The 14,974-nt window shown below is 38.2% G+C and overlaps 1 protein-coding gene across 1 annotated transcript in view; it reads left to right on the top strand.

Annotated features, from left to right (window-relative positions):
- TRPA1 (transient receptor potential cation channel subfamily A member 1) overlaps positions 1–14,974 on the top strand; it is a 42,699-nt gene that overhangs the window by 22,584 nt on the left and 5,141 nt on the right. Inside the window, exons 9-17 of the mRNA XM_081816799.1 lie at positions 420–519; positions 1,159–1,259; positions 2,467–2,636; positions 2,722–2,886; positions 4,725–4,839; positions 5,727–5,893; positions 7,269–7,362; positions 10,885–10,944; positions 12,114–12,212. Of these exons, the coding sequence (XP_081672925.1) occupies positions 420–519; positions 1,159–1,259; positions 2,467–2,636; positions 2,722–2,886; positions 4,725–4,839; positions 5,727–5,893; positions 7,269–7,362; positions 10,885–10,944; positions 12,114–12,212 (1,071 nt within the window). The remainder of the gene's footprint in view (positions 1–419; positions 520–1,158; positions 1,260–2,466; positions 2,637–2,721; positions 2,887–4,724; positions 4,840–5,726; positions 5,894–7,268; positions 7,363–10,884; positions 10,945–12,113; positions 12,213–14,974) is intronic.

Below are 14,974 nucleotides of genomic sequence, written 5' to 3'. Positions count from 1 at the left end.
TTTTAAAAAAGTGAACAACTTCTTGTGAAAGTTTTAAAAATCACATATGCAATAAATTTGGAAGGTTTTTGTATTATGGATATTTAAAAATCTTTTCTTACATTGAGAACTAAACTATTGCTATAGACCAGAGGATTTTATTTTTATGATTTACATAGTAACACTGATCTATTGCCAGACGTCAAACAAAAAGTTAGCATGTGAGGATAATTTTTGTTGTTGAAATTGTAAAAGAATGTCTTGATTTCTGATATTACAACATATGAATTATAGGGAAATTCCAAGTAGTTCTGTAGTTATGTGCTTGAGTGCTAGCCATATTATGGATGCTCTATTTTAATGAATTAACATTATTTACAGATTGCAATGTAAGCTAATTTGTTCATAAGCTCTTTGTTGAATAACTTGTTTTATTTTAGGGAGCAGATATTAATAGCACTGATTTGGAAGGACGTTCTCCACTTATATTAGCAACTGCTTCTGCATCTTGGAATATTGTAAATTTACTACTCTCTAAAGGTACTACGAAGGGCCTCGCCAAGCTTTTAGAACTACTACTCAATTAGATATTAAACATTTATTGGCCATTTGTGTGCCAGGCATCAGGCCAGGTGCTGTGAATACAAAGATAAATAGAATACTTTCCCTGTCTAGAAAAATTTTCAGTCCAGTAAGGGTGTGATATTTAAAAAGATAATTTCAGAACAATAATAGACAATACTTACAAAGTAAGTATTTTATTGCAGGTACACTGCTGAACATTTTATCTACATTCTCTCAATGATTAATCCTGTGATGTAGGTACTGTAACTGTCCCTCTTGTAGGTACTAACCTGATGTGAAGATTACAGAGAAGAGAGCTACTGTCCCTTCTTTTTTCTTGCTATCTAATCTGTCCATCTCTATATTTTATGCTTTAAAAGCTAAGATCTCATGTATTAACGTAACAAATCATATATTCTCTACTCCCCCTACACACACACACACTAAGGTAAACCCATTTTAAATACAGTTTTCTTGTCTAAATAAAGTTTCCTGTAAGTTAATGGTTGACAAAGTTTTAAGTAAAAAAAACTTCTATTTTCTTAAATTGAAAATCCACCATAGGTAATGCTTTAAATAAATAAGTAGAAGTTATATTTATATTGTGTTTTATAGGTGCCCGTGTAGACATAAAAGATCATCTTGGACGTAATTTTTTGCATTTAACTGTACAGCAACCTCATGGATTAAAAAATCTACAACCTGAGTTTATGCAGGTAATATATGTATATGTACATGGATTTCCATAAACTGAGTTGGGTTCAATAGAGAGTACAGTGATTTTGCTTATTATGATTTTTATTATTATGAAGGCTGATTCTGGAATTTAAAAATTATGTTAAAATAAAGATGCCATATTTGAATATTTATTTACAAGACAGTGGTGATGATTATGATAATGATAATACATTTCACTGGGATTGAATTTTCCAAGTTACCAAGGGTTCCCATATATCCCCATCTATAATGAGTCAGCTTACCATCACTCTTTGAACCATTATGAATTGCATATCAGTGGAAAAGCCAGGTACTTGAGTAAATTAGCAATATTTCAACATCAATTAAGAAAAATCATTCAACATATTTGACTTGACAGGTTGAAATGTGATCTCCATATTTATATTCACCAGCTCATACTTACTGAGTGACTATTAGGTGTATCTGAAGTTCATCATATTTTTGTAATAAGTAGATTTTAATATTGTCAAAGTCTTTAATAAAGAATAAAAATACTTTAAATATTTTAAAAATAGAAATTTATTGATTGGATTAAGTGCTTAATTGCTCTTTGCTTTTTATTTAATATTCATATAAAAATAAAGTAAATCTAATTTCAGCATTTCATCCCTTTTGCCTAACAGAACACGTTAGCATTAAGCTCTTAAGTCTTATTTGGGGGAACAATGTAAAAGGTGGGCTGAAGTGGGTGGCCTGTAGCAAAATACGTTTAGAAAACGCTCGAGGGCGCCTGGGTGGCTCAGTCGGTTAGGCGACTGCCTTCGGCTCAGGTCATGATCCTGGAGTCCCGGGATCGAGTCCCGCATCGGGCTCCCTGCTCAGCGGGAAGTCTGCTTCTCCCTCTGACCCTCCCCCCTCTCATGTGCTCTCTGTCTCATTCTCTCTCTCACAAATAAATAAATAAAATCTTTAAAAAAAAAAAAAGAAAACGCTCAAACATGTTAAGTACATTTCTTATTCTTAGGATTTCTCAGAGCCCTTAATACAGTACTATACATTTTAGAAGACAGCATACACCATCATCCATATTTATTTTACTCCAGTACCTTTAAGTTATTTATATTTTTGCCCTCAAGGTATACATATTGATCCTTATTGGGAAATACTGTCCTACAGCATAGTTTGAAAAATACTGTATTAGCATGAGAACAGAACCATATTTAGAATATTCATTTTTTTCCATAGATGCAACATATTAAAAAGCTGGTAATGGATGAAGATGATGACGGGTGTACCCCTCTACATTATGCATGTAGACATGGGATTCCTGTCTCTGTAAATAACCTACTTGACTTTAATGTATCCATTCATTCCAAAAGCAAAGATAAGAAATCACCCTTACATTTTGCAGCCAGGTAAGGGTCAGTTTATGTGACATGTGAGCATATCTTCTCTCTGTTTAATATTTGCTTTGAAAACATGAAACCTAATTTTTTCAAGTTACGGGAGAATCAACACCTGTCAGAGGCTTCTGCAAGACATGAGTGACACGAGGCTTTTGAATGAAGGTGATCTTCATGGAATGACCCCTCTCCACCTGGCAGCAAAAAATGGGCATGATAAAGTAGTTCAACTTCTTCTGAAAAAAGGTGCATTATTTCTCAGGTGAGGATATATGATCAGAATATTTATATATTCTTTTTAATTGGCCATTTTCTGGCTTTTTTTCTATCTTATTTTTAATTATGATAGTTAACTTTCTATCTCACGAAGTACTTTTATCCATCTTATATTTAATCCTCAAAACATTTCTCAAATATTGAAAGGGACATCAGTGTTATTTCTAATTGACAGATAAAGATGTCATGATTTATAAAGTTGAAGACTTCATTTGAGGTCACAGAATAAGTGGCTTTGTGCGAAGTAGTTCTCAGAACCTTTGAAATACATTTCTTCATATTTTGCTTCATCATGCTACCATCCTTTTATGCAGATACATGTGCACACACACATCCCATATAAATTCAGACTTTTTAATTCAGTCTGATGAATGATGGACATGAAAAGTTGCTTTTACACTGCAACACCAGACATGAAGAATTCCTGAATTTCATTATACTTAAAGGAAGTCTAACACAAGGAGCAAAGACAAAATTGTTAAGCATTTAAAAATGTAGTATTATTAAATGACATCTTTGTAAAAAAAAAAAAAGTTTTATAGAGGTTTGGTGAGCTATTTTCTAATTTTACCAGCACGGAAGCAAAGAACTCATTAGGTTAATGTTCAAAAGGCTAATGTTCATTTTTTTATCAGAGCACCAATCATGCAAAGTAGGGTTGCAGCTGCAAAAGGAATGCTTTGCTCAGTTCCTTCCTCTAAAGGGACACCAGGCAGTGGACATGCAAAGGAGATCCCAAATGGATCCAGGCCAGAGACTTGTTGCTTTTAATTACATCATAATAACTGAAATGGTGAAGTTGCCTTTGCATCCTAAAATAGTTGTTCACTAGCACTGAAATTAAATTGTATCAGGATCTCATGCTTTTTTTTTTTCTATCTCTGATTTGGAAAAATGACCAGCCTTGATTGTATTTACATCTTGAATTTCTGTGAGAAAGGACAAACATTTTCTAAAGGGATTAAGAAAGCATCTTTCAGGGGAGCCTGGGTAGCTCAGTCATTAAGCGTCTGCCTTCAGCTCAGGTCATGATAGTCCCCACATCGGGCTCCCTGCTCCGTGGGAAGCCTGCTTCTCCCTCTCCCACTCCCCCTGCTTGTGTTCCTGCTCTTGCTATCTCTCTCTCTGTCAAATAAATAAAATCTTTAAAAAAAAAAAAATCTTTCAGAGCACAAGAGGAATGCTCTCTTCAGACCCAAACGCTTAGAAGAATAAGTAGCATTAAGCTAAACATCTTAAGACCAACTGTTGTAAGATGATATTATCATTAGCAATACCTAGTGGCCATGAAGACTAATACTACCATCATGGAATTTTTTTTTTTAAGATTTTACTTTTAAGCAATCTCTACACCTTCTGTGGGGCTCGAACTCACAACCCTGAAATCAGGAGACGGGTGCTCTACTGACTGAGCCAGCCAGGCACCCACCCCCCATCAAGGAAAATTTTTGATATGATATTCAATTAAAGAATAAAATAAGATTTAAAACAGTGTGTATAAGTACATTACAGCCTTGAAAAAAATATGTACGACACAGACATGCTAACTCTGGTTTTACCCACCCCCAGATGGTTGATAATGTGTTTATGTACTTTTATATGTTAATCTACTAAATTAAAAAATATGTGTGAATCACATTCTAGGAAGGTTATTTAAGACCATTAGGCTTGAAATTAGCTCATTTGTTAGAAATCTGTAATATTTAGTTGCTAGAACTCATTTTGTTGTTGTTGTCATCCGACTCACCTTTCCAATGGGCAGCATCCCTTCCCACGATTCATCTGTGAAGTGAATGCACAGCTTTTTTCTTAACTCTTTAACAGTGACCACAATGGCTGGACTGCTTTGCATCATGCTTCCTTAGGCGGGTACACTCAGACCATGAAGGTCATTCTTGACACTAACTTGAAGTGCACAGATCAGCTAGATGAAGAAGGGGTATGTACTGTGTTCCTCATACCTACCCAGTGTCTTGGCATAGAAGCTTCCAAAATTGCAAGAAAGCCTCCTTCTTAGCCATTCTCTTTCCTTCCTTGCTGCATTTATACTCTTTTTTGGGTTCTTACTCTGCAGGGGAAAAGAATAAGGAGAATGCCAACGGGGTGGATGCATGTTGAGAACACCTCTTAAGTCTCATAGAGACTCCACAGGCCCATGTAGATAGATGAAACAATTTTTACTACTCCCTGGTGAGCCAAGAAAAATGAAGAGGTTAGGGATAAGTTTTCATAAAACTAAGTGTACTGGATTTCAGGACTATCCTTTATTCTGCTATGATGTTCTCCCTCTTTTTATGGAGTGTATTAAAATAAATGCATATTCTTTCATGAAATGATAGAGGGTTGTCACTGCTTTTTGAAATGTCTCTATGTGGCAGAATTAAAGACTGGCAACCTTCTAGCAATTTATTTTTTTTTTAATTTCACAAGCCTGTGAAAACCCCAAATCTGGAAATCATTGCTCTAAGACAATAAATCTCTTAGAAGAATTCTGTGTTCAATCCAATATCCTTACCCTGAAAGTTTGTCATTTATCCTTGTGGAATCATCCCACAGCAAAAACAAAATAAAATGAACCACTTTGAATTCCATATATACACACACAGCACCCCTCTCCCTCTCCTTGCCCCCACACGATGTTCGAACTATAAATTCATTATGCAAAGCCTGATTCTTAACACTGGCTTTGAATTTTATGATTTTGGTATTAAATAGTTAAGTTTGTTAATAATTTATTTTAAGCAGTCCAACAATGAAAGCAGAGAAATAGCCAAAGGATGAACAGCCATTGTTACTGGATTTTCTGTGTTGTATTTTTTCTAAAAGAACACTGCGCTTCACTTTGCTGCGAGGGAAGGCCATGCCAAAGCTGTTGCACTTCTTCTGAGCTCCGATGCTGACATTGTTCTGAACAAGCAGCAGGCCTCCTTTTTGCATGTTGCAATTCACAATAAGCGGAAGGAGGTGGTTCTTACAACCATCAAGAACAAAAGGTATGCTATCTCCCTATCCCACTGTCATTTAGTGTCCTCTGACGTGTGGGATGATAGATAACCTGAGAGGAAACAGGAAAAGAATAAGTTTCAGCTGTTAACCAACATTCCTTAAACATCACTTGTTTACATAAAATACTTAACTCTTTGGGTAGCAACAAACATGTTACTTAACCTCTCTAGTTTTTGGTTTCCATCTGTAAATTATGGGAGCATAGATCGCCTTCATAACACCCATGTAAGACGCATGGGCTTCAGACATGTGTCGTCTAGTCATTGTCTAGCACATTCTGCCCTGATCTGCCTGAATCTGCCCAACATTCTCTTGTTAACAGAAATGTCAAACCTGGATGTTGGTGAAAATAATCTCCAGGGTATATCCATGCTGTTATTAGGGCCATCTATTGGAATTTCTCTTAACACATGATCTTTTGTGATTGTGGATTTTTAAACCATACTCTAAGGAGTTTTAATGATGAAGTTGGAGGGTAGTTTGTCCTACTTTTTGTACATAAACTTTTTGTATAATCACAGAAATGCTCAAGGGGCCAGTGTCACCCAGTCATGGACACACAGACGAGCCATGTCCTATTCAAGACAGATCAAGCCTGTGTTTTGATCTCAAGATCCCCCTGCTGATCATTTCTTTGAAACACTAGCCAGTGCAAGTGTGCAACTGGAAGTTTTCTACTTATTATGCAGATATTCTAGATGAATTTTACTGATAGGGTTAACAGAAAATTTGGATACTTTTTAGAAGTAGTCTCTTATGACATAGATTGGATCTTGGAGGTAAATGTCTCTTCTTTACTTCCTGTTGGGGATTTATTTCCCCCTTGGTATCATAAGTATCTTCTTGTTCTGTCCAACTGGATGGTGATGAAGAAAGGAGCAGGCTACACAATCTTCTGGCAGAATCCATGCTTATTAATGTATTTGACACATGTTGTTTTGTAGTTTAATGCAACACATGGTATATACATGGATTAAATGTTAAATGTTGTGTGTCCAGTACTCTGTTGTTATTGTATATACATGAATGTGACTATCTTTACTCAACATGACCAGCTCATACTATTTCATGATTTCAGGATGAAAAGAAGGTAATAACTTACCTTCTTTAGAAGGCATTTAGAGAAAGAGAATAGTGATTATAACAGCCATCCTGGAATTTGCCCACATTTCTAATTTCCATTAATGGACAAGGATCCTATTAATGGATTGATACTGATTCACAGATTGGTTCCACTGGAACAAATTCAGGTTTCTTCTAAAGATATAATCTTGAATCTCAACTGGTAGCTTTGTTGTATAGAACAGAAAGATTAAGACCTTGTGTTTGTTTTATTATTATCACCATTGTTATTTTTTACAGATGGGAAGAATGCCTTAAGGTTTTTAGTCATTATTCTCCAAGCAATAAATGTCCAGTCATGGAAATGGTAGAATACCTCCCTGAATGCATGAAAGTAAGCTCTCCAGATAGAACTGCTTCTGGGTATATGCTTGGCATGTAATATAATATGAAGATTTGTTGTTGTAATCACAATGTAAAGAATAGTAATTTTCATTTTTAAAGTAAAGTTTCTAGTTTCCCGTAGGCTATCAATCAGGGAAGTTAGCCAACAAGTATTTAATAAGGACCTACTTGGATTAAAGAATGCTGTTAGGTGTTGGGTTAGGAAAATATAGGCAACAGATTTTTTTATTCACATGATCCAAGTCTAGAACAGAGACTACTAATGGTGGTTACTGGCTGAATAAAGCTCTAGGTGGTTTTTTGGAGCCATCCATGTTATTATTTGAAATCTACAGTAGTTGTTAACATTTAACACCAGGATGCCTCCCTTAAGGATCCAGATATCTGGCTTTCTGTAAAAATCAGATCTGATTACTGGGCCTCCTGCTCACGAGGAAGGAACTGCTGGGCTACTAGCAGCTGCTTCCTTTAGATGGGGCAAACACTACTCCCATTTGGTACACCTCTTCCTTTTGTATACTGCATCTAATGCCTACTGTTGGTTGCCATGTATTGTTATTCTGGTGCAACTGCTCTCCTTGTAGTAGAGAGATATTTCTCTATATCTGCCTCTACCCAAACTGTGAAGACAGAAGCCAGCCCAGGGAGAGCCCACATTTCAGAAACAATGGGAAAGAGCTCTTAAGGCTGGCACAGTTTATTCATTTACACTACCTACCTGGCCTCTAAGGACCTCCAAATGTGTAATTCTCTGCTGGATTAAGCATATACCCAGCGTGTGACTGGACTCCTACAACAAGAGAAACACCCATGAACTGTTGAGGATTTGAGTGTATAAGGATGCAGATAAGAGACCTCCTTGGGAAGGTTGAGGTTTGAAGATTGGGACAGATATAGAATAATCAAAAAGAGAGGAAGGATGTCGAGTGTCATTCATAGGGAAAAATATATTCAAATACTGGAGGAGGCAGTGAGACATAGTGACACAGGGGCCATAGGGCCAGGTTCAGAGCCTGATCGTCCTGGGATTTAGTCCTGGCTCTGCCTCATGCTGTGCTGCTTTAGGCAAGTCATTTCACCTCTCTGAGCTTCATTTTCTGCTTTTTTTATTTTTTAAAGATTTTATTTGAGAGAGCATGGGCACAGGGGAGAGGCAAAGGGAGAGGGAGAAGCAGATTCCTCATTGAGCAGGGAGCCCAGTGATGTGATGATGCAGGGGATCCCAGGACCCTGGGATCATGACCTGAGCCAAAGACATTTGCTTAACCGACTAAGCCACCCAGATGCCCCCATTTCTGCTTTCTTTACCTCTAAAGAAGTGTTGCTGATCCTGATCTTGCAAAGTGATTACAAAAATTAGACGTAAAATATATGAAGTATTCAGGATGGTGCTTGGCTTATATTATACATCCTACTATTTTTATACTTCTCCTGTGGTTATTAGTACTATAGCTACTCACTCGTACTATTTTTATTTATTCAGTAAGCACTTAGTTTGTGCTAAGTGCTGTACATGCATTTTTTTTATTTACAGTAGAAATTGGAGCCAGTGCAGTCCATAAATTAGCATTTCAGCTGCTTAAATTTCATCAGAGGGCACATAAATATTCAGGATTGAAAATGATCTCAGAATTTCTTACTTAGTAAATCCTTGGAATCTGTCCTAATGAATAATCAGAGGTACAGATTTATATACGGTAATTTGTCTGCAGCATTATTAATAATAGTAAAAAATATGTTAGAAATATTCACATATGGAAAACATGGGATTATCACAATTGAGAGACTATGGTCTCTGAGAAACAAACTGAGGGTTCTAGAGGGGAGGGGGGTGGGGGGATGGGTTAGCCTGGTGGTGGGTATTAAAGAGGGCACGTTCTGCATGGAGCACTGGGTGTTATACGCAAACAATGAATCATGGAACACTACATCAAAAACTAATGATGTAATGTATGGTGATTAACATAACAATAAAAATGGAAAAAAATTATCACAATTGTAGGATTATGATTAGTTTTTTTTTTTTTAAGATTTTATTTATTTGACAGAGAGAGATACAGCGAGAGAGGGAACACAAGCAGCGGGAGTGGGAGAGGGAGAAGCAGGCTTCCCGCGGAGCAGGGAGCCCAATGCGGGGCTCGATCCCAGGACCCCGGGACCACGACCTGAGTCGAAGGCAGATGCCCAACGACTGAGCCACCCAGGCGCCCCTATGATTAGTTTTTTATACTATATATATTCTAGTTAGTTTTCTATAATTTCCTTGTATTTTAGTATTGTGAATTTTTCATTAAATAGGGTAACTTGGTTTTTCAGTTTAGCCTCACGTGACACATTTGAATAATTTACATAATCCCTCCCCCAGGTACCCTCCTCCCCCAGCCCCGGGCAGCCTAGCTTTATTTTGCCTGTGCTGATGATTATAAAATTCTCAGTCTAAGACTGGCTTCTCTGGTTCTGCTTTGCACAGCACTACTGACTAGCTTTGTCTTTATTTTTTTTAATGATGCCTTTTATGACCCTTAGTATCACTGCCTGGTCACCAACAGAGATCGAACTTTTTTAAGTCCCCTGGTGCTTGAGGACAGCAGTGCCCTCCCAGTGGGGCCTGGGTCCCTGTTTCTCCCCTGCAGAGTGCTGTCCAGTCATCCACCATTGTGTCTTGCGGGTGGGGTTGACCAGATGCCCAGGAGTTTTGGGGTACACACTGGTGGGGTCATCTGAGACTTTGTGTCCAGACTCTGTTCCAGGAGGGCAATCTGACTGAGAAGTATTTTTTTCTCAGGATGATGAATTTGGGCCACCAGAAAGGTGCCAACACACAGATTGGGGGTGACTGAAATTGTTTGTTAATAGGTACCCCATAAAAATATTTGTCCCTACACACCCTAGAGGTGTGGCTCTAATGATCCCTTAAGTATTCTCTCCTTGTCTTAAGCATCTAGAGGGCCTTCAGTATTGCTGCGTATAACACCTATTCCCCACTGTGCTGTCCATGCTGCTTTGGATGAATACTTTGTCAGTGTTGCTCAGCAAGTGAGATACAGAAACCAACACAGTACTCCATGCTTGAGCAATATGGAAGATGACACCTAGACCAAAGAAAGATCCCAGTGCTCAGCCATGAGATCACAATTAGAGACAATAAATTATCACTATAAGATGCTGAGCAAAGGCATCCTTTATATATTCTCTAGAAGCCCAGGACATCAAATCTTAGGCCAAACTAATGAAATATTTCTTACTCAAATTTTAGTAAATGTAATTTCATTCTTAAGCATGTGGTACATTTTCTGAATCACTTGGTATTTCTGAGGCATGCAGTGATAGTTGAAACACTTTATATTTTAAACTTTATTCCTTAATGACATGGATTATAGTTTATCTTTGAGGTACTAGAAATAAAGGGACAGGAAAGGAATATCTTGGGTATAATTTTAGAAAGAGAATCAAATCCTGTCTCTTATGCAGTCTTCTGACTAATATCTTAGCCACTTTTTCTTTCTTAAAGGTCCTTTTAGATTGCTGCATAATACCCTCCACAGGAGACAAGTCTTGCCCAGACTACCATGTAAGTTTATTTTATCATGATAATTTGAAGTTTATTCTAATTCTTTAATGAATATTAAAAACAATGTTACTAGAGTTCCATGATCTTAGAAGATGGCAATTATTGTCTTCATTTGTCATATTATTATTATTTTTTTTAAAGATTTTATTTATTTATTTGAGAGAGAGAGAATGAGAGAGAGCACATGAGAGGGGGGAGGGTCAGAGGGAGAAGCAGACTCCCTGCTGAGCAGGGAGCCCGATGCGGGACTCGATCCCGGGACTCCAGGATCATGACCTGAGCCGAAGGCAGTCGCTCAACCAACTGAGCCACCCAGGCGCCCTTCATTTGTCATATTATTATATCATCTACTTGTGAGAGGATTTTTCTTCCATTTTCTCCCAATATTTTAATTGTTTCTAATAGCATTATTTAGGGTTGTTTCTAGTCTTCATATTTTCTTTTTTTTTTTTTTTTAAAGATTTTATTTATTTGACAGAGAGAGAGATAGCGAGAGCAGGAACACAAGCAGGGGGAGTGGGAGAGGGAGAAGCAGACTTCCCGCCACGCAGGGAGCCCGACGCGGGACTCCATCCCGGGACCCTGGGATCATGACCTGAGCTGAAGGCAGACGCTTAACGATTGAGCCACCCAGGTGCCCCATAGCCTTCATATTTTCTTTAGCAGTACTGCCTGAAGAATGAAGTTCCAAAGATCTAAGTGATCTTTTGAGAGTTCATCTTCTTCCATGACTATGGGTTACAGAAGGTTAGGTAATAGCCTCCTGAGATATTTTTTAAATTTTTAAAAAAAGATTTATTTCTTTATTTGAGAGAGAACACGAGAGCATGAATGGGGCAGGGAGGGGCAGAGGGAACGGAAGCGGCAGATTCCCCGCTGAGTGGGGAGCTCACCTCGGGGCTCAATCCCAGGACCCTGAGATCATGACCTGAGTCGAAGGCAGAGGCTTAACCAACTGAGCCACCCAGGTGCCCCTAATATAAAAATATTTATTTTTTGAAATTAAGATGAAATAACTTAATCTACATTTCTTCAGACAAAAATGACTCAATTTTATTTGAACTACTTAATTTTCAGCAGAATGATAGCCTTGCATATTTGATTTATCAAGACCTATTTTGGGGGTATATACTAGACTGTTAATTTTTTCAAAATTTTATCTCCTACAGATCGAGTACAATTTCACATATCTTCAGTGTCCATTAGAATTTACCAAGAAAGTAACACCTGCACAGGATGTTACATATGAGCCTCTTACAACCCTCAATGTAAGTCTGGTATTTTCATTATCAGGTTGTTTCTTCATGGGTTCTATAATGTTTTGGTGCAATAGTTCCAGGAAGGGGCCTGGAAAGAATTCCACATTAATAGTTTTAGGTCTCTGTCCTCCATGTGTCCTAACCCTTTATTTTTTAGGGAAGAAAACAGTCATTTTCTATAGTTGCTATGATTTGATCTGCCCTAAAGTTCCACACTCTTGACCACTTTAGTCCTGATGGTCATGTTAAACCTGCCCCAACCCAGAATCCAATAAACCATGGACAACATGGGCTGACAATCAGCACTTGCTCTCCACCTCCGTCCACCTAAATATAAACCTATATATTTAAGAGTTTCCTCCATGCAAAACCACGGGAAAATTCAAGGCTGACATTTTACAATCATAGCTTCCAAGTCAGCTAACCACTGGGCTCCACAGTAAACTCTGACCTTTCAGAACCTTAGATCCTTCTGGAGGAGTGATCCCAATCTGAAAGCAGGCCCAGCATGCACAGTGTGGACCCAAATTGCCCAAGAGACTTAAGACCAAATCAGCTCTTATTCCAAAGAGTACTTTTACATTTCCAGCAGATGGGACAATAAAAACCATGCCAAGATGATCCACTGCAGTCTTAATCAGGGGTCTCAAACTCAAATAGCTACAGAGGAAATAGGTAACAGATGGTCTAAAAGGAGATCGGCTACTAGCATCAACAAGTTGGTGCCGTCTGGGAAGGGCAGCCCAGCCTTATAAACACTGGCAACAAATTAACACTGTGTGCAAGCAAAAGAAAACCTATTTGAGGGTTGCATTTCCAAATGTGGCCTAGGGCCTAGATATGTGTTAATATGGTAACCACTAGCCATATGTGACTACTTAAAACTGATTAAAATTAAGTAAAGTTAAAAGTTCATTTCTTCATTTGCAGTAACCACATTTCAAGCACTCAGTAGACAATGTGCCTTGTGGCTTTACTATTGAACACAAATACAGGACATTTCCATCACTGCAGAAAGTTCTATTGGACAGCACTGGTCTAGACCAATTGGGAATTTTCATTCACTTTAAATGAATTCATTTCTCTGCATGGAAGCCTTTGGTACAGATCATGGTATCAACCATCACCTAAGTGATATCTAGAAGGCTTACTAAGTACTTGGAGTAGGAAGGATGCAGAGCCCCATGGACTTTATGCCCACAAGGCTGGCAGTGGAAACGACTCTCACATTGGCTTTATGCAAAGCATTTTAGCTCTGCTGGAGTATGTTTTGCAGTTGTTATTATAGTTCAGACTCAATAGCCAAATGACCTAAAAGTAATTATACTACAGCTATACTTAGAATTTTTGTGTATGTATGTGGAAGTTTTTAAATTGTAATTTAAAGAATAGGCAATACTTCTATCAGGGTATGTCAGGAATGAGAATAGGAGGAAACAATCTTTGTAGATTCTAAAAAGTAATAGATTTAATAAAATATAGATTCAGGCAGGACAGAAACCAGTCCCTTGGGCATCTCCCTACAAAGTTAGAACATTCCACACCTCTCTTTCCTCCTCAGGGAGAAGCTAGGAGTTGGGAATTTTCTCTTGATCTCACTGCTTTGTGCTGGGAGAGGGACTGTGGCAAGTAAATGCCATGGATTTTTCTGCTGTCTTTGATGTGGTGGTTCTTGGCTACGGGCTCGCTTGGGGTGCAGGAACCTCTTAACTGGCTTCTGTATTTCTCACAAAGGCAGTTTCCAGGTATTGCGATTAAGTTGATGTCTCTTCTCTCCATGGGTATAGGAGGGCCTGGGACTTCCTGTTCCATCTTGCTGACATCACTTCCTATATGTATTTTTTTTTTTTAATATTTATTTATTTGACAGCGAGAAAGAGCAAGAGAGGGGACACCAGCAGGGGGAGAGGGAGAAGGAGGCTTCCGGCTGAGCAGGGAGCCCAATGCAGGGCTTGATCCCAGGACCCTGGGATCATAACCTGAGCCAAAGGCAGACGCTTAATGACTGAGCCACCCAGGTGCCCCCCTATTTATGTATTTCTTGAATAATTAAAAATTAATTTGGGGGCACCTGGTTGGCTTAGCCGGTTAAGCGTCTGACTCTTGATTTTGGCTCAGGTCATGATCTCAGGGTTGTGAGATGGAGCCCCAAGTCAGGCTCCATACTGTGTGTGGAGCCCATTTAAGATTCTTTCTCTCCCTCTTCCTCCTTCCCCTCACTAAGAAAAAAATTTTGAAATAAATACTCATAGTTCCCAATAATTCACGAAAACCTAATAATCTACAAGCTAATTTAATGACTATTTATTCAAAATTCTTCTAGAGAGATAAGCCTGAGTTTCTTCAAGTAAAGAACAAGGGTGTAGAGCTTCCTTATTTATCTTTAATATCCTTTCCAGTTGTAATTTTGTATAAGATTAAAATGCTTATTCTATGTCAACTAGTGAGAAATTGAGAGACAAACTGAATCAAATAACTGCATCTGTATAAAATGATTCTCTCTAGCTTGTTTTTGAAAATATACATTCTTGCTGTAATTTTTGATTTTTCAAACTTTCATAAGGAAGTGTTACTTTTACAATATTAAAATAAATTTATAGGGGTGCCTGGGTGGCTCAGTCGGTTAAGCGACTGCCTTCAGCTCGGGTCATGATCCTGGAGTCCCTGGATCGAGTCCCGCATCGGGTTCCCTGCTCGGCGGGGGGTCTGCTTCTCCCTCTGCCCTCTTCCCTCTCGTGCTCTCTGTCTCTCATTCTCTCTCTCAAATAAAT

This window comes from Leptonychotes weddellii, chromosome 4 (assembly GCF_054177405.1).
Source record: "Leptonychotes weddellii isolate Sample4059 chromosome 4, ASM5417740v2, whole genome shotgun sequence".
Taxonomy (NCBI): Eukaryota; Metazoa; Chordata; class Mammalia; order Carnivora; family Phocidae; genus Leptonychotes; species Leptonychotes weddellii.
The sequence above is the reverse complement of the archived record's forward strand: the minus strand, read 5'-3'. Positions and strand labels throughout refer to the sequence as shown.